General features: G+C 55.6%; 11 protein-coding genes across 11 annotated transcripts; 5 read left to right on the top strand and 6 right to left on the bottom strand.

The window, feature by feature from the left end:
• Nucleotides 1-108: 108 nt before the first annotated feature.
• Nucleotides 109-605, top strand: IWZ02DRAFT_375373 (cytochrome c-like domain-containing protein; the record flags this gene model as incomplete). Its single annotated transcript, XM_066764818.1, has 3 exons — nt 109-150; nt 236-394; nt 486-605. The coding sequence occupies 3 exons, from the start codon at nt 109-111 to the stop codon at nt 603-605; spliced, it is 321 nt and encodes a 106-aa protein (XP_066623520.1).
• Nucleotides 606-1,638: 1,033 nt separating this feature from the next.
• On the bottom strand, nt 1,639-3,752 carry IWZ02DRAFT_489362 (uncharacterized protein; the record flags this gene model as incomplete). The annotated part of the gene is made up of 3 exons (XM_066769565.1): nt 1,639-1,734; nt 3,129-3,473; nt 3,591-3,752. The coding sequence occupies 3 exons, from the start codon at nt 3,750-3,752 to the stop codon at nt 1,639-1,641; spliced, it is 603 nt and encodes a 200-aa protein (XP_066623521.1).
• Nucleotides 3,753-4,940: 1,188 nt separating this feature from the next.
• On the bottom strand, nt 4,941-6,105 carry IWZ02DRAFT_468807 (NADP-dependent oxidoreductase domain-containing protein; the record flags this gene model as incomplete). Its single annotated transcript, XM_066768660.1, has 4 exons — nt 4,941-5,164; nt 5,212-5,395; nt 5,445-5,641; nt 5,688-6,105. 4 exons carry the CDS (start codon nt 6,103-6,105, stop codon nt 4,941-4,943), a joined length of 1,023 nt encoding a protein of 340 aa, XP_066623522.1.
• Nucleotides 6,106-6,756: 651 nt separating this feature from the next.
• On the top strand, nt 6,757-8,398 carry IWZ02DRAFT_220501 (putative inositol oxygenase). Its single transcript, XM_066762807.1, has 2 exons — nt 6,757-8,145; nt 8,202-8,398. The coding sequence occupies exons 1-2, from the start codon at nt 7,219-7,221 to the stop codon at nt 8,256-8,258; spliced, it is 984 nt and encodes a 327-aa protein (XP_066623523.1). The 5' UTR covers nt 6,757-7,218; the 3' UTR covers nt 8,259-8,398.
• A 1,925-nt stretch (nt 8,399-10,323) lies between these two features.
• IWZ02DRAFT_375874 (uncharacterized protein) lies at nt 10,324-11,185 on the bottom strand (the record flags this gene model as incomplete). The annotated part of the gene is made up of 2 exons (XM_066764847.1): nt 10,324-11,007; nt 11,057-11,185. The coding sequence occupies 2 exons, from the start codon at nt 11,183-11,185 to the stop codon at nt 10,324-10,326; spliced, it is 813 nt and encodes a 270-aa protein (XP_066623524.1).
• Nucleotides 11,186-11,235: 50 nt separating this feature from the next.
• Nucleotides 11,236-12,869, top strand: IWZ02DRAFT_516832 (chaperonin 10-like protein; the record flags this gene model as incomplete). The annotated part of the gene is made up of 3 exons (XM_066770684.1): nt 11,236-11,662; nt 11,714-12,493; nt 12,543-12,869. The coding sequence occupies exons 1-3, from the start codon at nt 11,600-11,602 to the stop codon at nt 12,867-12,869; spliced, it is 1,170 nt and encodes a 389-aa protein (XP_066623525.1). The 5' UTR covers nt 11,236-11,599.
• Nucleotides 12,870-13,185: 316 nt separating this feature from the next.
• IWZ02DRAFT_399627 (uncharacterized protein) lies at nt 13,186-14,985 on the top strand. Its single transcript, XM_066765613.1, has 2 exons — nt 13,186-13,866; nt 13,923-14,985. Exons 1-2 carry the CDS (start codon nt 13,546-13,548, stop codon nt 14,661-14,663), a joined length of 1,062 nt encoding a protein of 353 aa, XP_066623526.1. The 5' UTR covers nt 13,186-13,545; the 3' UTR covers nt 14,664-14,985.
• Nucleotides 14,986-15,704: 719 nt separating this feature from the next.
• On the bottom strand, nt 15,705-16,678 carry IWZ02DRAFT_468812 (ATP synthase delta subunit-domain-containing protein; the record flags this gene model as incomplete). Its single annotated transcript, XM_066768661.1, has 4 exons — nt 15,705-15,818; nt 15,869-15,958; nt 16,014-16,328; nt 16,526-16,678. 4 exons carry the CDS (start codon nt 16,676-16,678, stop codon nt 15,705-15,707), a joined length of 672 nt encoding a protein of 223 aa, XP_066623527.1.
• A 373-nt stretch (nt 16,679-17,051) lies between these two features.
• On the bottom strand, nt 17,052-18,283 carry IWZ02DRAFT_489369 (uncharacterized protein; the record flags this gene model as incomplete). Its single annotated transcript, XM_066769566.1, has 3 exons — nt 17,052-17,797; nt 17,858-18,057; nt 18,105-18,283. 3 exons carry the CDS (start codon nt 18,281-18,283, stop codon nt 17,052-17,054), a joined length of 1,125 nt encoding a protein of 374 aa, XP_066623528.1.
• A 786-nt stretch (nt 18,284-19,069) lies between these two features.
• IWZ02DRAFT_220817 (major facilitator superfamily domain-containing protein) lies at nt 19,070-21,368 on the top strand. Its single transcript, XM_066762808.1, has 4 exons — nt 19,070-19,556; nt 19,606-20,667; nt 20,714-20,821; nt 20,875-21,368. Exons 1-4 carry the CDS (start codon nt 19,194-19,196, stop codon nt 21,160-21,162), a joined length of 1,821 nt encoding a protein of 606 aa, XP_066623529.1. The 5' UTR covers nt 19,070-19,193; the 3' UTR covers nt 21,163-21,368.
• Nucleotides 21,369-21,573: 205 nt separating this feature from the next.
• IWZ02DRAFT_375117 (kinase-like domain-containing protein) lies at nt 21,574-22,281 on the bottom strand (the record flags this gene model as incomplete). Its single annotated transcript, XM_066764801.1, has 1 exon — nt 21,574-22,281. The coding sequence occupies one exon, from the start codon at nt 22,279-22,281 to the stop codon at nt 21,574-21,576; it is 708 nt and encodes a 235-aa protein (XP_066623530.1).
• Nucleotides 22,282-24,541: the final 2,260 nt, after the last annotated feature.

The following is a 24,541-nucleotide window of genomic DNA, read 5'->3' on the forward strand; positions in this document are numbered from 1 at the left end:
GTTTGGCTGTCCGTCTGCCCTTGCGACTGGAGGATCCCTCAGCTGGCACTGGCGGCGCACTCTCAACTTTGATCCATCAGCACTCGCCACTCGAACATTACGCTAACGATGTCTGCAGGTGACGCCAAGAAGGGTGCCGGTCTCTTCAAGGTATGCTGCCGCGTTGCGCTTTGCTCCCACCCTCAGGCGCCTCGCCCCCAACATTTTCTTGTGCGCTCCTAACACACCTCGGCAGACCCGCTGCGCTCAGTGCCACACTCTCAAGGCCGGCGAGGGTAACAAGGTCGGCCCTGCGCTGCACGGCGTCTTTGGCCGCAAGTCTGGTCAGGTCGAGGGCTTCTCCTACACCGACGCCAACAAGTCAAAGGGCGTCACGTGGGACGAGAACACCATGGTATGTTTCAGTCGGCCCTGGATGGGCGCTACCGCGGCGCGATAGCGGACCTCCCGCCCGCGGGGACGAAACGGGCTAACTAGGGCTGCAGTTCGACTACCTCGAGAACCCCAAGAAGTACATTCCCGGTACCAAGATGGCCTTTGGTGGTCTCAAGAAGCCCAAGGACCGCAACGACCTCATCACCTTCCTCAAGGAGGAGACCGCATAAACGACCTCTTCGACGACGACCCTTGTTGCTCTACGATACCTGTTGCACCTCTTTCTTCCCGCTTTTCTCTCAAAAAACTTTTTCCTCTCAATGTATCAAGACGCTATAGACGTACGATAGGTGGGCCCGGCTTCTTCATCTCACTTCAGTAGAGGGGTTTGGCATGTTTGTATAATACGCTTTGATTGTGTATGGCTAGACATAGACCGTCTCTTTCAGCGGTGGGTCGGTGTCTAGACGACAAGAAATAATTGGCTCTCCACTTCTGACTTTGGTGTCCCGCATTCTCTTTTTTTTTCTTTTTCTTTGGTTGTCCTGCTTGGCGCTGCATTCATCGCATTGACAAGCTTGCGGAGTGCGACGGTCGATGGGTGTGTCGTGTCCTGCGCACACGTTGTGAGCATCGTCGGCCAAGGCAGCCATCCTGATTTCTGTGATTTGCGAATGCGCTCACTCTTCGTCGTTGCGGCTAGCTTTTAACTGACCATAAGCGACGGTTCGGATCGAAGCGAGACTGACAACCCGACACCTACGCAACTGGCTGGCAGCAATCCGAGGGTCCGTCCCGAGTCCCGACCGCAGCGTTGATGCCGCTTTCGACAGTGGGATGGTTGTTTACTCCTGTTGGGCAGCTTTTAAAATTTCGCTCGCCGAAGCCGAAAATTCGCGCAAGATTCCCTTTCACCGCCCACCAGTCGCTGCATATTTTGGTTGCTGATCACCGCCAACCCAGCCCGCCCGACACCCACCCCAGTAGGCACAACACCTTGGCGAGAGATGGTCGCCGATGTTCGCCACCCGAGCTCCGCAACGCACCGCGCCGCGATGCCGTTGGTTCCTGGCCTGGCCGCACCAGCAAGCAAGCAAACAAACAAACAACCAAAATAGGCTCGAGCAAAGCCACACCCGATGCACGCATGCACGCAACACAGCCGGAAACACGCAGGCAGGCAGACAGGCAAGCGCTCAAGCAAGCATACCGCGGTCGGGCGGCGCGCGATCCGCACATCCGTCGTCCTGTACATAGGGCTGGCTACCGACCTAACTGACAGGCCTCTGGTCCACGCTCGTGCGAGCGGCATAGAGTGTCCTCGACGCTCTCCTTACCGTACTCTGCCGTCAGCAACCGCTTTGATCCGTTAGCGTTTGGTTGAGGGCTTGCTTTCTTGCTTAGGTTCCTCCTCTCCGCGTGCATGCGCTCCGATACGACAACGACGCAGCTAAATTTGTAACCGTTGACCTAGGTGCTGTACTCGGTACCTGACTACCTCAACGGACTCGAATGATTCGGATACTGTCTTGTGGAAAAGGAAGAGAAGAAGGCAGACCTAAGACGGAACCTTGCACGCTGGCCGTCATCAACGACGCAGAGCGGAGTTTGTCGGCGCGTGCGTGCGTGCGTGCATACGGCAGCCTACCTGCCTGAATGGATGGACGGATGGATGGATGGATGAATGGATCGGGTGTGCGGGTTTTCTGCCTGCCCTGCCTTACCTTGGTGTCATCCTTTTGTCAGTCCGTCCGTCCGCCCCCCTTGTCAGCCTTCTTTTTCTACCGGTCTTACGGGCACACAGCTAGCTGGGCGTCAGTCATTGTCGCCTAGGCATGTGGGAGGCCGCGGTGCTGTCTGGTCTGGTAGCTACGAAAATGAAAAGTATGGGAAGATAAGATTCAGGAGAGGGCGACGCTACTAGGTAGGTAAGTAGGTAGGTAGGTAGGGTGTATGTATGTGGTACCCACACATGCATGCTGTTGGTGGATAGTAAATAGATAATCAAGAGCAGTCAGGTGATACACGTAGATACCGCACGTAGAACAGCAGAGATGGAGAGACAAAATACCTAGAGAGCAGCACGGTCAAGCTACACGCACGACGACGCATCCCACCTATCCCTATCCCTCTCTCTCTCTCTCCCTCTCTCTCTCTTTTTGGGGGTTGATGAGTGGATGAGTGGATGAGCGGATGAGTGGATGATACTGGCAGGCTGATACCTACGCTGTTTGTTGTTCGCTTCTACTTCGTCGACGCTGTTTAGCAGATAGATACCTGGTAGTGCCAGATGGATGCAAAGAGGTAGGTCAGGCAGCTCAGCTCCAGTCCCATCCGTTGGTCACCAATCAATTGGATGGTGGCGTCGTAGAAAGCTTTCGCCTGTCCAGGCTGCCTTCAGTCTGTCTTCTTGTCTTGCGATGCTGCATGTCTGATGACGGACTGTAAATGAATGTCATCTTGCTCTTTCTCTCTCTTCCTCTCTTCCAAAATCGAAAGTCCAAAGTCTGGCGCAACGAACATGGCGCGCCGGGTATACCTCTAATCCCCAATCCATAATGCCCAATCCAGTCTCCAACAGTACCATCTGACTCCTTCTCCTGTTGCCTCGTGCACTCCACCCTCTATGCTGACGCTCCCTCACCCCCTCGTCCTCCTCCTCCTCCTCGACCCATTGACCGCCGACCCCCTTTCTTCCCCGCACTCTTACTCGCCGGACTAATATTCCCACTCCCGCTCCCGCTCCCACTTACGCTCCTGCGGTCTCCTCTTGACCGCCCACTCCCACCACCAAGCGCATTCGCATCCGCCCTCGCCGCCTCCAGCGCCTCAGTCGTGCCAATCCCCGGCCTCCTCCTCTCCACGCGCTCGCCGCCCAAGAGCACCATATCCGGCGGTTGTGGATCCACCACCGCACTCGACGACGCATCAGCCTGTCCCCTCTTGTCATTCTCGCCAAACAGGAACCGCACGTGTACGCCGGGCGTGCCGGCCGGTGGCGGGCCGCCCGATGGTTCGTCGTCCCACTCGGGCTCGCTGTCGTCGCTGGCGAAGCCGGCGAGTATGTTTTCGAAGTGCAGGCGCGTTTGCGGTATTGACTGCGCGGGACGACGGGGTTAGCTGGGCTACTTCTGCTGGTACTGGAGAGGCAGTGGAGGGTAGGAAGAGCGTGTACGAGTGTGCGTGGTTGGTTGGCGAGCGAAGGAAGGCTTTACCTCGTTTCGCACCGTACTCCACCATATCAGCATCTCGTTCGACTCGAGCACGCGCGCCGCGTTGTACCGTCGCTGCCGCTCCTCGTATGTTTCGCTCGGCTCATTCGGTACGCCGGCGGCCGTTCTCGTCCTTGTAGTGTTTGGCGCAGCGCGGCTCGCCATGCTGCTGCTGGTGATGCTACTGCTGCTGCTGCGTGTGTCTGGCGCTGGCTGGCTTGCCTGCCTGCCTGCCTATATGTGTGCGTTGGCGAGGGTCGGGTGGTTATAGTCGTGGTGGGGCTTCGGTTGTAGGCAAATTGTTGGTCGGTGGAGCGGATGGAGTAGGAGCGTCAGCAGAAAGGTAGGTCAGGTCGTACAAGGTCGAGTCGAGTGAGGAAGCAACGGACGCGTGAGAGGGCGCTTTAAAGGGAAGGAGAAGCAGGAATGAAAAGCGAGGTATCGTAAGGAAGCGGTGATAGAGGAGGTCGAGTCGAGGGAGCGAGCGAGGCTGAACGAGCAGTCCCGGTGGGCGGAAAACGGCAAGTAAGCTGATGCGGGGTGGTGGTGGGACGCGCTGCTGGGGGCGTGGTGCCACTAGTGGGGCAGGAATAAGAGGGCTAGAAGGAAAATTCTTTGCGCGCGGCTATGGTGATGACGGCCCTGATTATAGAAAAGCGCTAAGGGATGGAGGTCGAGTGGAGCAGAATGCGGTGGTGAGGGCGAAGGTGTTTGCGATGAGCTTTTGCGTAAGTTGTGGGTTGGCAGCTGGATTGATTGCCTCTTGTGGTAAGCGGGCGGATATAGCCTTGAGAAAGAGGCGCACGGAACACTACACCACATTCTTCAACAGAGTATTTATAGACAGGAGTTTTCGAATGCATCGGCTACAGTTACATTTGTGGGAATGGGGTGGAGAGAGAGCGGAATTGCCGCCTCCTTCCCATCCGCTCCTCTATTGAAGCCACTTTCAAAAGGGAGAAGACAATATTGGAGCAACATCTTCTCTCTCTCTCTCTAGTGTAGTGTTCCGACATGTTTTCGAGCTTCGTGTTCCAGTCATCCTACTCTTGGGCATTTACATGCGCAAAGAGACGAGCAAGCGAAGTCAAGAAAAGTACGGTCTCAATCTCCGCCAGCGTTGTGATGGTCCAGTGGTGAGGAGGTGCGTGTGTTCCCAATCACCGTCGTCTATCGGTCAACCACCCTACTTTTTATCAGTCTAGCAATGGGAAAGATCAACGAAAATTGTAAGCCGAAATGCAAAGTCAAGGCCCAAGAGGTGCAGCAAAAAAATGGCAACTGTATTTTCAAAGATCTATGGCGACCCAAAATCCATCTGTGCAGGGTATGTGCATCACTCATAGGTCCAGTTTACGGCAGGTTGTCCAAAGGGTCATAGTCGCCGGCCGGGTGAGGCTTGTCGGGGAAGTGCAGGTTGACGCCAAAGCCCGGGTACACGAAGCGCGTTATGCCCTTCGTCTTGTGAATCTTCTCGAGCGCCGCCAGCTCCTCGGCGTCGAGCGGAATGATGTTCTTGTTCTCGTCTATCCGCGAGGGGTTCACGGACTTGGCGAGAACGGAGCTGCCACGTGCCACTGCTCACTGTCAGAAGATGAAAGAAGGGGAGTAGGGTAGTACTTACCGTGGTAGCTCAGCAGTACGGTGCCGGGCGTGACCTTGTGCTTCTGGGCGACTTCGTTGACGGCCTCCTCCTTGAACATGGGGCTACCGGTGCTGCCAAAGGGGCTGTAGGCGGTAATGTGAATGCCCTTTGACTTGCAAAAGTCGACAATTTCTTGTTGGGGGAGGTAGGGGTGGTTCTCAATCTTGAGAAAAGTTAGATTTTTTGTCCACGCATCTGGCTGGAGGGCTTACCTGGTTGACGGCGGGGACGACCTCGACCCTCTTCAACAGGGCCTCGAGGCAGGGAACACTAAAGTTGGAGACGCCAATGGCCTTGACCTTGCCAGTAGAGAGGAGCTTCTCTAGCTGCTTGTACGTGTCGACGAAATTCCACGACTTGTCGAGGTCACGAGAGCCGTCGGGGTGCTTGGGGAACATGGGGTCGTTTCCTGTGGGCAGTTAGACACTGCATGCGGGAAATGGGTCAAAACTTGCCATTCGGGTTCATGGGGACGGGCCAATGCATGAGGTAGAGGTCAATATAGTCAAGACCAAGCTTCTTCAAGCTCAGGTCGAGGTTCTCCTCAACGCGCGAGTGGTAGGTACACCACAGCTTGGTGGTGACGTGAACCTCTTCGCGCTTGACACCCGAGGCAAAGCCGTCCTTGAGACCCTCGCCAACCTCTTCCTCGTTGCCATAGACGTAGGCGCAGTCGATGTGTCTGTAGCCCGTCTTGAGGGCGTGGGCGACGGCAGTCTTGACCTGGCCAGGCTCAGACTGCCAGGTGCCCAGACCCAATGCGGGGATGGTGGCGCCGGTGTTGAGGGGCAGAGGGGTGTTCATGGTGGGGTTGGGGTTGATGATGTTGGAGGGGGTAGCCTTGAGGATGAATTTGCAGAGTTGGGGATTCATGGCAGGGGAAGAGGGGAATGGCGTGCTTTCAAGGAAAGACAGCCCCGTCCGCAGCAGTTTCTTACCCCACCTTGTTGTCCTCGCGCATTGAATGGATCGCTCCAAAGGCCGATGACGCCACGGAGAGAGGTGGAGCGTGCCCAACCTACTTGGGACATGACAACCCGGTCCGGGTCTGAGGTGAGGTGAGGTGAGGTGGAGAGAATGCCTGAGGCTGTTGTTTCCTTCACGTGCGTGTCTTGTGCAACGACGACAGCATCGGCCCCATCAACACCACAACATCCATCATGCGTGCTTCTGCAAGACAAGAGACGGCCGCTGGCGACGCGACGGCAATCGCAACCTGATTTCCACAGGCGGGTAGCCTTCGTCCAGCGCTCCCGCTCCCAAGTTGCACGGCAGAATGAGCCCCAGCCCAAGACTTGACACCTCCGGACAAAGATTGCCATCAAGCAGCCGTCCAGTCCAACAATCCCGTCGTCCTTAGCTGTCTGGCTTGTGAGTCTGTCAGATACTGCGGGCTCAAGCCTCGACACGCCCGCATCCGACTGTCCGTCGCATTTGATCGGCGGATCTCATCCTCCACTGCCAGTCCGCGCTACCGAAAAGTGGTTTCCGAGCCTCGCCTCCCTGTTGACATCAGTACATTGCCCCATGGAGACGGCGTGTAACCTGATTCTCAGACGAACCGGCCAGTCTGCGCTCTCCTATTTCCTCTGGAATCCATGATGCCGGTCCGACTTTGTAGGGTTGGCTGGAGGCTGTCGGCCGTCGTTGCGCACAAAGGCGCGGCTGCGGAGTTCATGTGCTGGGGAACTTAGTTTCCAGACCCCTTCTGCATCATGGATTCCGGGGCTTTGCCTTTGTCTCATTCGCTTGGCCTCAGACATTTGCCTCATGGAGAGTCCTTGGAGAAGGTCCAACACTCCCGATTTTGCTGGTCAGCGCTGTTTGACGGCCTGATATTTAAACCTTCTTGCCACCATTCGGTCTTCATCCCACCCCTTCTCAAGCGTCATCACCAACCTCGCGTCAACTTTTTGCAAGTCGTCGTTTGTCATTTAGAGTTTCAGAGATACCCAAAGTCGCATACTCACCACCTCCACCTTCACCATGGCCCCCATCGCCATTGACCAAATCAACAACGGCAAGACCTTTGAGAAGCCGGTCTTCAACAAGGCTCGCGACGGCCTCGCGCTCGAGTCTCTCTCGGACGACATTGATTCAGTCAACGTCCTCAAGGACAAGATCAAGGCCGGCAAGGCCTCGCAGGAGGAAAAGGACATTTACGAAAAGTCGAAATTCGACGCCGAAAAGGACAAGACGCAATTCCGCCAATATGAGTCGGCCTGCGACCGTGTCAAGAATTTTTACCGCGAGCAGCATGAGAAGCAGACGGTCGCCTACAACCTCAAGGCGCGCAACGACTTCCGCAGCAAGACGCGCGCCGAGATGACCATCTGGCAAGCCATGGAGAAGCTCAACACGCTCATCGACGAGTCGGACCCGGACACCTCGCTGTCCCAAATTGAGCACTTGCTCCAATCGGCCGAGGCCATTCGCCGCGACGGCAAGCCGCGCTGGATGCAGCTCACGGGTCTGATCCATGACCTGGGCAAGCTGCTCTTCTTCTTCGACGCGCAAGGCCAGTGGGACGTTGTCGGCGACACGTTCCCCGTCGGCTGCGCGTTCGACGAGCGCATCATCTACCCGGACACGTTCAAGGGCAACCCAGACTACGACAACGAAATCTACAGCACAAAGTACGGCATCTACACGCCCGGCTGCGGCCTCGACAACGTCATGTTGAGCTGGGGCCACGATGAGTACCTGTACCACATTGCCAAGGAGCAGAGCACGCTGCCCGACGAGGCGCTTGCCATGATCCGCTACCACAGCTTCTACCCCTGGCACAAGGAGGGCGCGTACGACTGGATGATGAATGAGAAGGACAAGAAGATGCTCGAGGCCGTCCGGGCGTTCAACCCGTACGACCTGTACAGCAAGAGCGACGGCATCCCCAAGGTCGAGGACCTCAAGGTACGTTGCCTGACAAACATCGTCTAACGAACATGTCAGCTAACATTTTTCGTCAGGACTACTACCTTGAGCTCATCGACGAGTACTTTCCCACCAAGGTCATCAAGTGGTAGAGAGCAGGCTCCAAATTGCTGTTTCCGTTGTTGTTGATGGAGTTGTCCAGTCCCACGTCGTAATGTCTTTCATTTGCACAATCTGTTATTTTAATTTTTTTTTTTTTTTCCCATTAGATCATGATTCGCCAAATCCCCCGGCTGGTCCGCCATAGGTAGCGGCCAGAACCACACGACTAGAATAGACCAATGATGATGCGCAAGAGCGTCTGGACACCGGCTCTTGTCATTGGCTTTGTCTCTTGACCATCTTTCTTGCAGTGGTGTTGTTGTTACGAACATGTCTAAAACGCTGCAGCCTCGTTTGCATGCTACAGCGGTCAACGAAATTCCTCTTCTCCTCCAGTGCGACTTCAGAATGGCATCCGTTCATTGTTCCCCACCCCCCCCCATTAGCCACCATCACCTCCCTCACTTCCCACCCTCTTGCTCACCCGTCATCGGTGCAACATGGTCGTCAGCGCCCAAAAGCGATGTGTGGGTGTCCATCAGACGCCGGCCAACACCGCCCAAACATGGACGTCACTAGACGACGGACGCAATTTCTGCACACACACACACACACACACACACACACTTGGGTTGACGCTTTCCCGCACTTACTTACTCACTCACTCACTCACTGCACGCCAGTCGCCGCCACACCATGCACGCATGCAAGCCTCGCCTCTCGTTCACCTGGTAGCAGGACTGTTGCCTCCCATCCGCACGTTAGTTACCCACGGCGAATGCAGCGGCGAAGAGAAAAAGAAAATGCTATTTTGGTGGTTGTTTCTCGTAGCTGCTGCTTTGCTTCCCTACCTACCTACCTGCCTGCCTGCCTGCCTGCCTGCCTGCCTGCCTGCCTATGTAGCGACTGCCTCGTCTCGTCAAACCCCCATTCTTCTTGCCAAAACCACCACGCTGCGCCAGACGGAACCGCAAACAACGAACTGACCGAAGCAAACAGGGAAAATGTGGAACGGAAACGTTGTCCCGCTTACGTCTTCTCTTTCCCTTTGTGCTTCGTTGCCGCCACCGCTTTTGAACAGTTGCGCGTCCAGCCCGCTGCCGCCTGTTTGACTTGTTGTCTAGCAAGAACCGAGTAGGTTTTCCTATACTGGAAGCGGGTGGCAAAAGGGCGAAAAGGTCCGCTTGCTCGGTAGCTAGGTAGCTAGGTAGCTAGCTGCCTCGAATGTGGATGAGGGCGAGGGAGGGAGGGAGGGAGGGAGGAATGGAGGTAGGGAAAAGATTGCCACGTTAGGTGCGCATACAGAATATCTTACCTCTGTGGTAGATGGATGGTATTTGTATGGGCTGGGATGGGGTAGTGGTAGTAGTTGGGGATGTGCGATAGGGAAAGAAAGAAGCGAGGGGAGCGTCGTGAGAGTGGTAGAATGGCAGAGGGGTGACTTGCGTAGGGCTAAGCGAGCTAACTAGGCGAAAGAAAGGAAGTGCAGAAGAAAGCTGTCCGGGGAAAGAAAAAACTAACCAAAAGAGGCAGTAGTCATCATGGCGCGCGGACTGGGCTCGTCGAGCAATGAGAGCGCGAGGAAGACTACGAGCGCAGCCTGCTGCCAAGGAGGAGACGCGGACTGGTACCTAGTAGTGTGGTTGTCAAGTCAAAGACATAGTAGTGCGCGGGACTCAATCACTTCTACCACCCGGCTGGTTGTTTAACTGGGAGAGATTGGCGCGAGGCGAGTCCTGCGCCGCGGGGTGAAAGTTTTTCCATGCAACGCAGTCGATTGGCATCTATCGGCATGCGAGAATGTGTATGCGGGGAAAGTGGACTGGAATGGATTTGATGTGACGAATGGCTGGCTGGCTGGCGGGCGGGCGACATGTGATAGCGTGTGGGCAACGTGAGGAGGCTGATGAGGCGGTGGCCAAGGTTGCGGATGCTGCCGCCACACACGCATGAGGTGTGGAGAGGTGTGGTTGATGCCGAGGGGACATCAAGGTGCTCGTGATGGAATACCAGTGGCAGAGACCTGAAAGACGTGGTATATCATCTACCCCAACTGACTTCTACCGTCCATTGCCTGCTTTCAAATTGTCCCCTAAACACCCCTGACACCACAGCTTACCTGCCCATCCAGCCGCCGTCGACCGTTACAACCTCTCCACTGACGTAGCCCGCGCCCCGTCCGGCCAGCCAGACGACAACGCCCTTGAAGTCCTCGGCGCTGCCCCATCTGCCCGCCGGAATGCGCGCCAAAATGCTATCCGCGCGCGCCTTGTCATTGATGAGCGCCGTATTCATCTCAGTGGCAATGTAGCCGGGCGCAATGGCATTGACATTGACGCCCTTGCCCGCCCACTCATTGCTCAGCGCCTTTGTGAGCTGCGCGACGCCGCCCTTGCTCGCCGCGTACGCCGGCACCGTGATGCCGCCCTGGAACGACAGCAGCGACGCAACGTTGATGACGGCGCCGCGCCGCCCCGACGCCGCGTGCCCGACGGATGCTGGGATGCTCTCTGCCGGCCGCGAAAGCATGTGCGCGCCCACGTCGCGCGCCAGCGTGAACACCGTGTGCAGATTCACCTGCAGTACAGCGTGCCAGTCGTCGTCCGGGAACTGGTGCGCCGGGTGCCGCCGCTGGATGCCGGCGCAGTTGAGCAGAATGTCGATGCTATGACCGTCGGCGAGGATCTTGGGCGTCAGCGCGGCGACAGACGCGGCATCCGAGAGGTCGGCTGTGTAAATGGTGGCTTTGCGGCCGAGCGCTTCGATTTGGCTTTTGGTTGCTGTGTTGGAGGTATCCCGCTGGCATCGGTCAGGAACCAAAGTTTGGACATTTGGAGACTTGGCTTACTTGGACGAGCAAGAGGTCGGCGCCTGCTTCTGCCAGTGCAATGGCCATGGCCTGGCCGATTCCACGAGTGCCGCCCGTGACCAGCGCCTTCTGGCCTTCCAACGAGAACAATTGCTGAACTGAAGACATGGTGGATGATGGAGAAGACGAACTTGGAGAGAGATGGGTTTGGAGATTGGCCAGTCGATCTTGGGCCATCGACAGCAAATTCTGGAAGAAAAGGGGACCGGAAAGCTTAAAGAGCTGGCGACGGGATCGGAATTGGCGTGACAATATCTGAAGGCGTGGGGGACGCGATGGTGGGGCTCCACTGCAGGTCAAGGTCCAAGGCCAGTGGCGCGGGGCCGTCGGGATTTGAGTCAGTTGCCGATGGCTGCCCCGCGACCCGCCCTCGTCGACCCTGGGTATAGCTTTCCGGCGCGTCCTCGTCTTCTGCAGCTTGACCGGCTCCTTTTCCTTTGATTTTCCACTTGTCAATTTCCATATTCGGCTCGAACACACTCCTTTTGTTCATCTTCCGGTTCAGTCCTCACATCAAGCACAATGGCCGTCGAGACAAGACAAATCCGCGCTTCAGTGCTCCACGCGCCAAAAGACCTGCGCCTAGTAAGTTAGAAGTAAGCGTAAACCGACTCACCATTCTAAGCTCGAATCCAGGAGGACCGCACGCTGTCAACTCCAGGACCGCATGAGCTGCAAGTCGCCGTGCGCGCGACGGGTCTCTGTGGCAGCGACTTGCACTACTACCACCACTACCGCAATGGCGACATTCTCGTCAAGGAGCCGCTGTCACTCGGTCACGAGTCTGCAGGCGTCGTCGTAGCAGTAGGCTCCGAGACGGCCGACTTTAAAGTTGGCGACAAGGTCGCGCTCGAAGTCGGACAGCCATGCGAAACTTGTGATCGCTGCAAGGAAGGCCGCTACAACATTTGCAAAGCCATGAAGTTCCGCAGCAGCGCAAAAGCCTTTCCTCATGCCCAAGGAACTCTGCAGGATCGCATCAATCATCCAGCGGCGTGGTGTCACAAGCTTCCGGACAACCTGAGTCTGGAGCTGGGTGCTCTGCTGGAGCCATTGGGCGTAGCGATTCACGCGACGAGGAGAGCGCAATTGGCGCCGTTGAGTAAAGTTCTTGTGTTCGGCGCGGGCGCCGTTGGTCTGCTGGTGGCGGCCATGGCAAAGATTTCTGGCGCCACGGTTGTCATTGCCGACATTGATGCTGGCCGGGTCGACTTTGCTGTTCAGAACGGCTTTGCCCACGCAGCGTATGCCGTCCCGCTGAAGAGGGGCAAAGACATTGAGGAAAGTCTGGAGATTGCCAAGGAGACTGCTGCGGCGATAGGTCAAGTCAAGAAGATTGCGGGAGAGGAGGTGGGCGAGGTCGACGCCGTTTTTGAGTGTACCGGAGTGCCGTCCTGCTTGCAGGCAAGCATCTATGTAAGTCTTGCATCGTCGACCTACCTGTCCTGGAGTACTGATCCAGTAGGCTACGCGACCCGGCGGACGTGTCCTCCTCATTGGCATGGGCACGCCAATCCAGACTCTTCCAATTTCTGCGGCTGCTCTTCGCGAAGTCGACCTGGTCGGCGTCTTCCGCTACGCCAACACGTACCCCACTGGAATCGAGGTCGTTTCCAGACCCCCCAGCGCCGACTACCCCGACTTTTCCAAGCTCGTGACGCACCGATACACTGGACTCGACTCGCTTCCAGAGGCATTCGAGATGGCGGCCAAGACAAAGGATGCGGAAGGGAAGCTGGTGCTCAAGGTTGTAGTCAATGCAAATGACGACACTTCGAGTCCGAGGTTGTAGATGGCCTTTTAAAAAGTTCATATGCGTAATTAAAGTTGCGAATGAGACTGGATCTCCAAAATGACGCTGTGACGAACCAACCCGTGCTGCATGTGTGATGATAACTCGTCGACGGAATATCCGACGCGGAGCTTCAATAATGGGCAGACGCGTCGCGCTGGGTCCGAATGTCGTCAACAGCGATACGAGAAGGGGGATCCAGGAAAGAATTACCCGCACCAGCCACACGTGGTGATCAAATGGAGCATCGGTAGGCCGCGGACAGCGCCGTGAGTAGCAATGCTCAAAGGGCGTGTGCCTGAAGGGATTGAGTTTCCGGCGAATCTGGGGAAGGACTTTTGGCCGTGCCGGGCGCTGTCCTTAGGTAACACCGTCGCCCTACCCCTCCATCTCTGCTCCGCCATATAACGTCGCCATGTCGTTCACCGAGGATCGAAATGGAATTTTGCCCCTATCCTCCCTCCATTGGCATTGCGTGCTTGTCTCTCTTGCCTCTCTCTCTCCGCTGCCAGACTGAAAGGCTGCCTGACTGACCATCTCGGCGCCAATTCTTGTCCCATCCTTGCCCAACACCCAATCAATCTGCCGTCACTTGGTTCTCGCACATCAGATCTGCTGAATTTTACCAACACTCGCACCTCTCCCTCCACCTCTTCAACCCGCTTCCAGTCCCGCAATGGCACCCCGCAAGCTCAACGTCGCCATCTCTGGCCTCGGCCGCATGGGTGCCCGCCACGCCATCAACTTTTACACGCGCACGCCGCGCGCCAACGTCGTGGCCGCCTTCACCCCCGACCCGCAGGAGGCATCATGGGCCCGCATTAACCTGCCCGAGGTGCAAATATACGACAACTACGACGAGATGCTCAAGCACCCGGGGCTCGAGGCCGTCGTCGTGGCTACCGTCACCACTGCCCACGCCGAGCAGGCAATCAAGGCCATTGAGGCCAACAAGCACGTCTTGTGCGAGAAGCCGCTGAGCACCAGCGTCGAAGTGGCATGTCGCTCTGCAGCTCAACTCGTTTTTGAACGCCCGCTAACCCCTGGCCACAGTCCCAGTCCGTCTGCGACACCGCCGCTAGAAAGCCACACCTCAAGGTCCTCTGTGGCTTCTCGCGGCGCTTCGACGCCTCGTACCGCGACGCCTTCGACCGCATGGACAGCGGGGCCATCGGGCGGGCCTCCGTGTTCCGCAGCCAGACATGCGACAAGCTGGACCCAACGGGCTTCTTCGTGTCGTACGCACAATTCTCGGGGGGCATCTTCGTCGACTGCAACATCCACGACATCGACCTGGCGCTGTGGTACTTCGGGCAAGACTCGGTCGTCAAGTCGGTTGTGGCGCTGGGCATCACAGCCGTGTCGCCCGAGCTGCGCAAGTACAACGACGTCGACAACGGCGTCGGGGTCGTCGAGTTCTGGGGCGGCAAGCTGGCCTACTTCTACAGCTCGCGCATGATGGCGGCCGGCCAGCACGACATGTCGGAGATCATTGGCACGGCGGGCAAGCTGTCGATCAATGCCAACCCGCAGGGCACCCTCGTCGAGATGCACGAGCCCAACGGCGTGCGCCGCGAGATCCCCCAGCACTACTACGGCCGCTTCGAGCACGCCTTCGTCACCGAGGCCAACGAGTTCACCGCTGCCTGCTTGGATAACACCAAGCTGCCGTTCAAGCTGCAGGGCGCCGTCCAGGCTGTCAGGATTGGCTGCGCGCTGCAGGAGAGCTTGAACACGGGCAAGAAGATTTGGTTCGACGAGACGGGCAACCGCATCGAGAAGGCGAACCTCTAGATATTGAAATGATCTTCACAGCCGGCTAGCTAGTCACCTAGACTTTGGAAAGATTTGCCTTGCTACAAGCTTTTTGTCTTGTTGCAGACCTTTTTTGTCGTCAGGCGTCTGGGCGTTTTGCAGCATTTCGGCATTTCTTTGGAGAGCTTTGCCGTTCTATTCGTAGAGAGAACTTACATAATGAGATATGCAGACCGTTGTTGAATTGACTGCCTGCCTGGGCTCTTCTCGAGAGAGAAGGACACGTGCTTGTCCGTAGACCAATCTAGTACCAAGCCTGATTGACAATCTCTCTCCTTTTACAATACCCGTTTCGCTTCTTTACAAAGATACCTGTCAGCCCACTCACTCACTCACTCACTCACTCACTCACTCACTCACTCTGTGCCTCCGCTCCCGCTCCGTCTCCGCCCGCCCAGCATCATCGCAAGCGGACGTTGGCAGAGCTGGCTGGTAGCGTGGATCTTCAAGCGCTGCGTGCTAAGTGGCAACGGCTTTTGGACCTCTTACCTTCAGGTGGCACGTACGTCAACTGCAAGTGTTTTGTTTGCTGCGCGCAAGAAGGTACCTAACATGTACATTACTGGTAGTGGGATGATGGGGAAGATCTGTCATGCCTGATGGAGTACGTAGCTTAAGGGGGAAAGGATTGCGGCAGGATTGCGGGAGGGAGGGAGACACGCTACGTTACGGGTACGGTACGGCTGTGTGTCTCGCGGCTGGCTGAGGGCGGGGAACGAGAAAAGATCAGAGAACGCAGGAGGCAGCAGAGGACATTAATGAGGGGTCCCTGAGCAAAGTCGTTGCTTGCGGCGACCAAGAGTCACTGACAGACTGACTGCATTCCAAAAGGGCGCTCTTCTCTCTATCCACTATGCTGCTTGCTTGCTTCTTGGATGATGTTCGCCATCACTTGATGCCAAATTGGAAATTTCAATGTGCATCATCATCTCAAGCCACCTCCGCATCTAAACATACACAGGTGCTTGTCCCCTGTTCCTGTCCTGGGTTCGACCAAGAGTCTGCTAGCGAGCATGGAATTTACAAAGCATCCTGGAGGAGCTTGTTCAGCCTGGCAATCTTGGACGAGACACTGAGGTCGATGGTCCTGTCGCCGACCTCGACGACCAGACCGCCCTTGATGTCCGGGTTGACCTGCACCATGATTAGCACATTTTCTTGATCCGGATACTTGGTCATCTCACCTTGGCAACGACCTTGAGCTTCTTGCCCTGGGCGAGGGGCGACTTGGAGACGGAAGCCTCGAGGCGGCCGAGCACCTTATTGTCGAGAGGCTAGAAGAAATCAGCATCGGACCCTCAATGACTTCCGTGCGCATTGTGGACGTACAGCAGCGCTGGTGACGTTGAGCTCGACCTCGCCGCGGTAGGCGCTCATGAGGGTGGTGAACTTCTCAGTCACGGGCTCCAAAACGCCGAGGCGGTTGTTCTCGGCGAGGGTCTCGAGAAAGTTCTTGATGATGCCGTCCTTGTCCGCGCCAACGTTCTTGTGGAGCTCGGCGACAATGGCCTTCTTGTCGGCCGGCGACAGCGACGGCGAGGACAGAAGCTCACTCAGCTTGGGGTCCTTCTTGAAGACAGCGGCGAGGCTCTCGAGGGCCTTGGCCGTGGGCTCGAGCGAGGACGTCTTGGCCGCGGCCGTGTACTGTCGTTCAATTCGCAAAAAGCGATGCCGTCAGCGTGTGTCTCTTCTCGTCCAATTTCCCCGCCATTTGCATCCAAGGTTCCGAGTCAAGGTAGGTAGGTCCCTTTGCTTCCATCTCATCTCGTCCCTCAGCAGGCGTGCCGGCCCAATCGCATCCATTTCTTCAATTGGAATCTCCTCGGGCGGGGGAGACGTACCAGAGCGCTCGCGTAGGTGCCGTCGACGCCGAACAGGGCAACGGGCGGCTTGGTGGAGGGTGCGGCGGCTTGGGCATAGCTCCTGACGGCGACGCGGGGAGCGGCCGACGAGGCGCGAGCTGCGGCGGACCGCGCGAACCGGGCTGCGAACATAATGGCCGGAGAGCGGAGAGTCGATGTGGTGGGCGTGGGTGGCGGCGTTGTCCGTCAAGGTGCTGTTGAGCAGCAGCAGGACTTGAAGTTCCGATGGTGGAGGTGCGTTGCCGGAAAAGCTGACTTAGCACTTGTCTTGGCGCCCGTGCAGGCTGTAATCGGATTCCTTTCTACACCAAGACGCCCTCACTCCAAAAATTCTGGCACTGAATGGCATGTCGTTCAATTTCCACATTAACCGGTCTAGGTCTCGGTCCTTCATCTATCGCAATTTTGGAACCTTCCCACTACCAACCTCGCTCGTCTAGAACCACTTCAAAAGACTGAATTCATCGCATCATCACGCTAGCAACGCAAAACAAAACCGGAAGCCCTATTTGTTCTCCTCAAATGGCGTCTCGTACGGACGCTCCGCTTGGGGAGTAATGCGAGCCAAGTGGCGCCTTGCACCATCGTCCCAGTCCAGGATCGCCGTGTGAACCGCGACGCGGTTGTCCCAGACCACGACGCTGCCCTTCTCCCACTTGAGCCGCACCTGAAAGTCGGCGCCCATGGCAATGTGGTTGAAGAGGAACTTCAAGAGGTAGTCGCTCTCTTCCTTCTTCAGCCCCACGATCTGGCGCGTGAATTGCCCATTCACAAACAATGCCTTCTCTCCTGTCACCGGGTGCGTCCGTACAAGAGGATGCTCGGTAGTAATCGGCTCGCGACGAACCACACCTCCGCGGGAACGACTATTCTCGGCCTGCTCGAAGCCACTGTGAATGGCCCGGAGACCGTGCAAGCGCTTCTGGAATTCCGGCGATAGACGGTTGTACGCCTCCGTCATGCTAGCGTAAAGCGTGTCACCTCCTGCCTCCGGACCGTCCAAAACATAGAGAAAAGTGGTGCCAGGGGGCTGCTGTTCAAAAGTCACATCCGAATGCCATGTGATGGAATTGGTCCTGGTGGCGAAGTAATCACGAGCAACCGTGTCTTCGGCACCACGGTGGACGAGATGAATCTCTGGATATCCGGCTGGTTGACCACTGGAGACGTGAATATGGTGACGGCCAAAGTAGCCGCCAAAGTCCAAAGCCTCTTGGATGGGAAGGTCGGCGAGATCTTGGTCACGGAAGACTGTAAGAGGTAAGCAATTCGTTTTCATGTCGTCGTCGTCGTCGTCCTCAGTCTGCATACCAGCCACTTTTCTTTGGGCGATGAAGAGAGCCAATTCATCCTTTCCTTTGTCAGACAGCTTGCTCAGCTGTACCCCTTTGACCTCTGAGCCAATCTTGGGAGCCAGAGGCCTGTGGGTGCCGTTGGCGAAGAGATGGGGAAAGGTGGGGTCGGCATCTTTGCCGTGTTCGTAGTGTTCAAATGGCTGAAGGGGTGGGTACCTAAGCTTGTCAGAAGCATTCACGGCAACCTTTACAGGGCTCAATACACTTTGGGATCCCATGTAGGGAGGTAGTGGGGGTACGAAGCGGGAGCTTGGTTCTCTGAGCCGTGCTCCTCAATGTCCCTCTTGAAAGCCTTGGGGCCGGTGAGAAAGGCCTCTTTGTAATCAAAAAGTCCACGGCCGGGAGCCTGTTGTTGCGGAGTCTCAACAGCAATTGGGGCCATGATGAAGTCGAATCAAAAGCAAGTGTTTTTCAAACACAGGATATAGAGCTTTGACGGGCGGCGTCAGAAGCTTAAGTATCAGAGCCGATTAACAAGACACGAGTGCCGGTATCTCCTGGATCCTCACACGACACGCCAACATGGCAACATGAGAGCGGGGGGCATTATTTTGCAAGGTTCCAGTCCAATGACGATGAAGACAACGACGCCGTTGCAAGGGCTTGGTCCAATCAGCTGCCATGGATGTCGCGTCAACTTGGGAGCTTTGCCGTCATGGGAACCTGCAGCCGTAACCGCGATATGGCCAAGGGATTGTCCAAGTCATGTTGCTTCACGTGATGTATCTATGGCATTATGTTTCTCTACTGGTTGTCTTGGGCGGGTTTTTCTCCGTCTAATGCATGCTCAGCTTGGTTCGGAAGCTCGAGGACGTGGAGAAGGCCAGAACGTGACTCCACAGAAAACAATCAACCGCGGCCTGCCTTTTGCACGACAGATGATTTACCATTCTACCATGTCTCGCTGGACCAGAATCGAGGAGCACCAAGCGCAAGCGACGGACTTGTCTCATGGCTGCATGGTGTTGTTGCACGCGAGCCACCGGCGCAATCACGCAATTGCGGGACAATGCACGCTCCCAATTCGACCCTCCTCATCGTGACGCGACGCCCTCACCTGGTCGCGTCTTGCTTCATCATGACCCAGTCTTTTTGCGTGCTTGCATCACGTCCCATCATGGTCGCCATATCGATATCAGGACGCCCTCTTCACGAACCGCTTTGTTCTGGTCCCCATTAGCCTCTCTTCTTTCGCCTGTCCCCTTTGTTGTTCAAATTTCCGGGGTACCTTGGACCAGTCGCTGAGGGATCCTTTGAGTGCCCCCTGATTTCGTGCTCCGGATCTCCGCAACATGCCTCTTCCCAAGCGCCATGGCCGCTGCACCCCCAGATCGCTCCACATAGCAGAAGCAGGCACGGACTACATGGGCAGCCCCTCCCAGGAATCACCATGGAACTCATCTCAGTATCACTTGCTAGCCTGCGAGGCTAGCGCCTACCAGGAAATGGGGTCTCCGATTGACGCCAAAGGTTACGCCAAGAAGACGGACATTCGCATCGAGGAAGCTCCTTTGGTCACCATACGCGAGGACTCTGCCTTTGCAACAGAGGGAATCGAGAAATTCTACCGTCCAGTCGAAAGCTATGAAGGTATCCATCGATGGGATCCGAAGTTTGAGTGGGAGCCGTTAGAAGAGAAGAGAGTGGTCAAGAAGGTTCGTCCACGCGGCTGGCCACGCCGGTCCCTTTGCTTATTCCTCGCAGATTGACAAAAGAATATGTCTCTGGGTTTGCATGATGTTTTTCGCGCTTCAGCTGGACCGGGGCAACATTCAACAAGCGCTGTCTGACAGCCTGCTGGACGACCTGGGCCTTTCTACCAACGACTACAACAAAGGCCAGACCATCTTCTTCCTCAGCTTCCTCCTGGCAGAACTCCCTTCGCAACTCATCTCAAAATGGATTGGTGCGGACAACTTGATCCCGATCCAAATGACTTCCTGGAGTGTGGTTGCCAGCATGCAGTCGCTTCTCCAAGGCCGCAAGTCGTATCTCCTATGCCGCTGCCTTCTTGGCTTGCTTGAGGGAGGCTTCATCCCAGACAACATTCTCTACCTCAGCTACTGGTATACATCGTCGGAGCTACCCACGCGCCTGAGCTGGTTCTGGGTCTCGGCTCAAGGGACCAACATCTGCTCCGCCTTCCTTGCCTTCCTGATTCTGCATCTTCGCGGGTTTTGGGGGATCGAGGGGTGGCGCTGGCTTTTCGCTATAGAGGGAAGTTTTACTTGCGTCATTGGCGTGCTGTCTTGGTTCTATTTGCCTCCATCGCCGACTCAGACGGCGAGCACCTTCCGTGGAGAGGATGGCTGGTTCACTAAGCGTCAGGAGAAGATCATGGTGAACCGGATTCTGCGCGATGATCCGTCAAAGGGCGACATGCACAACCGTCAGGCACTGACATTGTCGAACTTGTACGAGTGCCTGACAGATTGGCATCTGTGGCCCATTTACCTGTTGGGTCTGACGACTTTTGTTCCGACGCACCCAATGACTTCGTACATGACGCTGCAGCTGAGATCGATTGGTTTCGACACTTTCCAAACCAATCTCTTGACTGTCCCGCCTCTGTGCTTGTTCATTGCGCAGCTGCTTTTCTGGACCTGGCTCAGTGAACAGCGCAAGGAGCGATTCATCCTGGCGTCGGTGAGCCAGTTATGGGCGCTGCCGTTGCTGTTCATGCTTCTTTTGCTGCCTGCAACAGCCGCGGCAGGCGTGAGATACATCGCCATCGCGCTTCTCGTGGGGAATCCATATGTCCATGCGGTAAGACTGCCACCCCATTTCAACAAGCACTGGCTCATATTTGTAGATTCTCGTCGCCATTACAAGCCGCAACGCTGGCACCGTGCGGACCAGAACCGTTGCCTCTGCCCTGTACAACATGTGTGTCCAATTCGGCAGCATCATCAGCGCAAATGTGCATTCTCCAACAAATGCCTGCTGATACTCCGCTGACCACAAACTGTGCAGGTCTACCGTGAAGACGACATGCCACTTTACCGGCGCGGCAATAAAATCCTCATCTACATTTGCCTGTGGAATCTCATCCTCTTTGCCGGCACAAAATTCTTCTACGTCTCCATTAATCGGTACGCTCATCCCATACCCTCCCCACATTTACTGCGATCCGTGTCTAATGATCTCCGCAGCTACCGTGAACATACGTGGGACGCCATGTCTGTGGACGAGAAGACGACGTATCTCGCCACAACGAAAGACAAGGGCAACAAGCGGCTCGATTTCCGCTTTGCCCACTGAGCAATTGTTGATTAGCAAGCCTAAGCGGTCCGGTGTCTGCGTGTTGCATGGTTGATACCCCATTTGCATTTTCGTCTTCCTTTCGTTTTGTTTTTGACCTGATAGGGAAAGCGTTACTGTGTCCATTTGGCTGGGCGATTCTGTTAGATTTTCTTTCGTCGTCCTCTTTTCTCCAGCACACTTGGAATTCAGAAATTCATATCCACTGAAGATGGCTCCTTCAAAACCCCGGTAAAAGGAGAGTTCAGAACCTGTTCGGCTTTTTGCTGGCTCTCTACTACACTACTGCGGATATGCCTGTTCAAGCTTTTCCAAGTCTTTGGCTACCTCGCCCGCCGACTCGTATAGGGAGTCCCAGCAGCCCCAGACGACCTTGCTGCCCAGCCGTTCATCGAGCTCCGGATACTTTCTCTACTCAAAGAGTTGCTTTATCTCTTGATTATCATCCGTGTCGGGAAATGGGCATTGTCCCGTCATGATGTTGAAAATGGCAGCTCCGAGTGCGAAAAGGTCTGTACTCATGTCGGCATGTTGCTTGTCCGGCCGTGGCTTCGTCGCGTCAAAGTCCTCCCAGCCGTGACCTGCTGCAATGACACTGCCATCATCCCCGAGCAACACGCCCGTCAGGTCGCACAGCTTGACGTGCAAGCCAGCGTCCAAGAGGATGTTGCGGGTTGCAACATCGCGGACAAGGACGTTCTTTGTGTGGACGAAATCGATTCCTTCGGCTGTCTCCCGTGCGATTCGAAGCCGATTCTTCACGGAGAGATGCTCAGATTGGTCGTGCAGAAAGTGAGCAAGGTCTCCGTTGGGCGCGAATTCAAGCAGCAGTCCGGGGCCTGAGTCCTGCCACCCCTTGAACTCGATGATGCGTGGATGCTTGCCAATGCGTTCGTAGATCTTTCGCTCGACTTGAAGACCTTCCAAGATGCGTTCGTACTCGCGTCGCAACCAAGGAGCCACGTCATCTCCCTCCTCTCCACACGGGAACTTGAGGACCGTGGACTCATCGACTTTGCCGATGAAGAAGTCTCCGCTGAATGCAACTCTTTCTTTCACCCCTTCAGGATACCAAAAGGTGCACAAGATATTGCCGGGCTCAGTCTCCTTCTGACCCATTGTCGCTTCGAAGGAATTCTCCGTTGTGATGAGATGGAAAGAAACCAGTGTGGTGGCGGTAAGAAATGTCGAGTGACAGCTAAGCGCCGAGTGGGTAAACAGAGATGCTCCCTTGCTGCAATCACACATATTGGCTTGCATGCAGAAAGCTTACTCATCGACGAGAATTATTGGGCTTAGCAGCCTGACTGGTCCGAGTACATTTTCTTCGGCAACCTTGTTACAATACTTGAGTGGGTATTTCTGAGAATGTCATCTTCGCCTTCACGACATTCCACGCCAAACGCAAACACTTCAGGGAGTCCTGGATGCGGGAATCAGGAGATTAGTATGACTCTTCTATGAATCCAACGAATCATGGGCTGCATGGAGAATTATCCTCGGGTTGGACTCTTTCGACGAAAGATCTGATATGAATGACTTGCTGTGTTGAAGTGAAAGAGAGACTACACTAAGACGATTCATCTTCGAGATCGTCCACTTAGCTCCTTCATATGACAACCATCGGTCCCCCCCCCCTGCTGATTCCTGGAAAGTGCCCAATCATCTCTCGATCACAAGATATCCATCAAGCACCCAGGTCTCCAAGTATTGTATTCCATGTTATACCGTCGTCATGGGACCGATGTGGACAAGATTTTGCCGCGAACCCTACAGTTTATATCAGCTGGAGAGTGTAAATAAGAAAGGACCGGGGAAAAATACCAGTTTGGATTCAAGATTCGGGAGAAGGGCGCATCGGACTCTGGTTGACTGTCACGCGTCTGACCCTTGAAGAGCACAAAACAACGAGAGCAAATTAGTTGTATTGTCTGCGTTGTGCGCGCAACCGAGAGAGGTGTTGACTACTCGGTCTGTGCATTAACTACATAGGGACTAGCTACTGCCTACGTCTCTCCTTACTGGAGGGGGACCTCCATCAACCCTCGATTTTCCTGACGTATGGATCTGTTCTCCTTTGTAAGGAGTTTCCTCGCATTTCTCTTCACGGGTCTGGGTAATCTGATGCTTCGGCCTAGCTTTGCAGGCATCGTACACTTTGAGAAAATTGTAGATTTGGCACATTTTTCGCCTTCTGTCAAATGTTTTCCTGTTCTGGTTTGAGCGAAACCGTCGATGAAAAAAGCCGAGCCTGACAGAAGGCGCTTACAGTAGATCTTGTTTTCTCAGTGTTGGAACAGCGTAGATGCTCTCGAGAAGTGCAATGGAGACTGAGCGACTGGCTGTTCTCATTGCCATTGTATACCTAGCTGGCACTGTCGATTTGACTCTTGGAACGACAAGTATATACAGCGCGTGTACCAAAGCGTCGGCCTGCATACCGTTTCCAACAGGAGCGCTCCGTCTGCTCGAATATCACCGGACAGTTGGGAAGTGAAGCACAGACTCGCTGTCGGAGGATTTGCCCATTCTCTTTGGTTCAGGGGCACTGCCCTCGAGGATCAATACTGATCGTCGTCTCGAAGCCCTCATGACGAGACACGTTGGCAGAAGATGATTGGACCTCCAACTGCAAGGAGGAGCTTTCATTCAGCTATCCCGGACCAAAACCCATTGTATTGGCGGAAGAGAGATAGGACGACGCCGAATATCACAGGACAAGTCATGCTAGAAGGATTCACATCACCGCAGAGCCAAGTTTTGAAGGCGGAGGCTGCAAGCGAGGCACACAGGACGCAAGTGATGACGATGGAGATTCGCAATCTGCATGTTGGAGGCGGAGCTGACGGCGCTTCATGGAAGTGCGAGCGCCGAAGTAATGGCTCGATGGTGGGTCGGAGCCAGCTATTCGAGGATGAAATATTGGGTGGTAATGCCGATTATTTGCTACTCGCAAAGTGGTTTTCGACAGCATGCAGTCATCTGGACAGATCATACTCTAGAGAAAATGCGCCGAGAAGAGAGCCTTGACGGCGGTAGGACAGTCGCGAGCATCGGCGCTTACAAGCGAAAAGACAAGGGGAGGAGGCATCATCGAGCGCCGGATTGGCTGCCTCAAGCCTCGACGTTGACGTAATTCGGACAAACTTTTGGGTTTCTATTATTGTCGGGAGATGCATTTCGTACGGCGTAGTTTTGACGACCCAACAGCCATCAAAGCCAACAGCAATGTATGCACCAACTGCTTCAAACCGAAGAAGAGCAACCAACAGACGCGCGCGACCCAACGACACAAAGAAGAGCAATGTCAGCAATTGTCGACCCCATCAGCCCCAGAGTGTACAAGTCGCACTGTGCTGCGTCAGATGCGCACCCTCTT

The sequence above is a fragment of the Phyllosticta citriasiana genome, assembly GCF_038021145.1.
Source record: "Phyllosticta citriasiana strain CBS 120426 chromosome Unknown IWZ02scaffold_5, whole genome shotgun sequence".
Taxonomy (NCBI): Eukaryota; Fungi; Ascomycota; class Dothideomycetes; order Botryosphaeriales; family Phyllostictaceae; genus Phyllosticta; species Phyllosticta citriasiana.

Bases quoted from the DNA above. Each gene is read 5' to 3' on its own strand.
- IWZ02DRAFT_220817 (XM_066762808.1), top strand. From the start codon at position 19,194: ATGCCTCTTCCCAAGCGCCATGGCCGCTGCACCCCCAGATCGCTCCAC. The intron at 19,557-19,605 runs GTTCGTCCACGC...TATTCCTCGCAG, and splicing joins AGAAGAGAGTGGTCAAGAAG to ATTGACAAAAGAATATGTCT. The intron at 20,668-20,713 runs GTAAGACTGCCA...TCATATTTGTAG, and splicing joins GGAATCCATATGTCCATGCG to ATTCTCGTCGCCATTACAAG.
- IWZ02DRAFT_399627 (XM_066765613.1), top strand. From the start codon at position 13,546: ATGGCACCCCGCAAGCTCAACGTCGCCATCTCTGGCCTCGGCCGCATG. The intron at 13,867-13,922 runs GCATGTCGCTCT...CCCTGGCCACAG, and splicing joins TGAGCACCAGCGTCGAAGTG to TCCCAGTCCGTCTGCGACAC.
- IWZ02DRAFT_220501 (XM_066762807.1), top strand. From the start codon at position 7,219: ATGGCCCCCATCGCCATTGACCAAATCAACAACGGCAAGACCTTTGAG. The intron at 8,146-8,201 runs GTACGTTGCCTG...ATTTTTCGTCAG, and splicing joins CCAAGGTCGAGGACCTCAAG to GACTACTACCTTGAGCTCAT.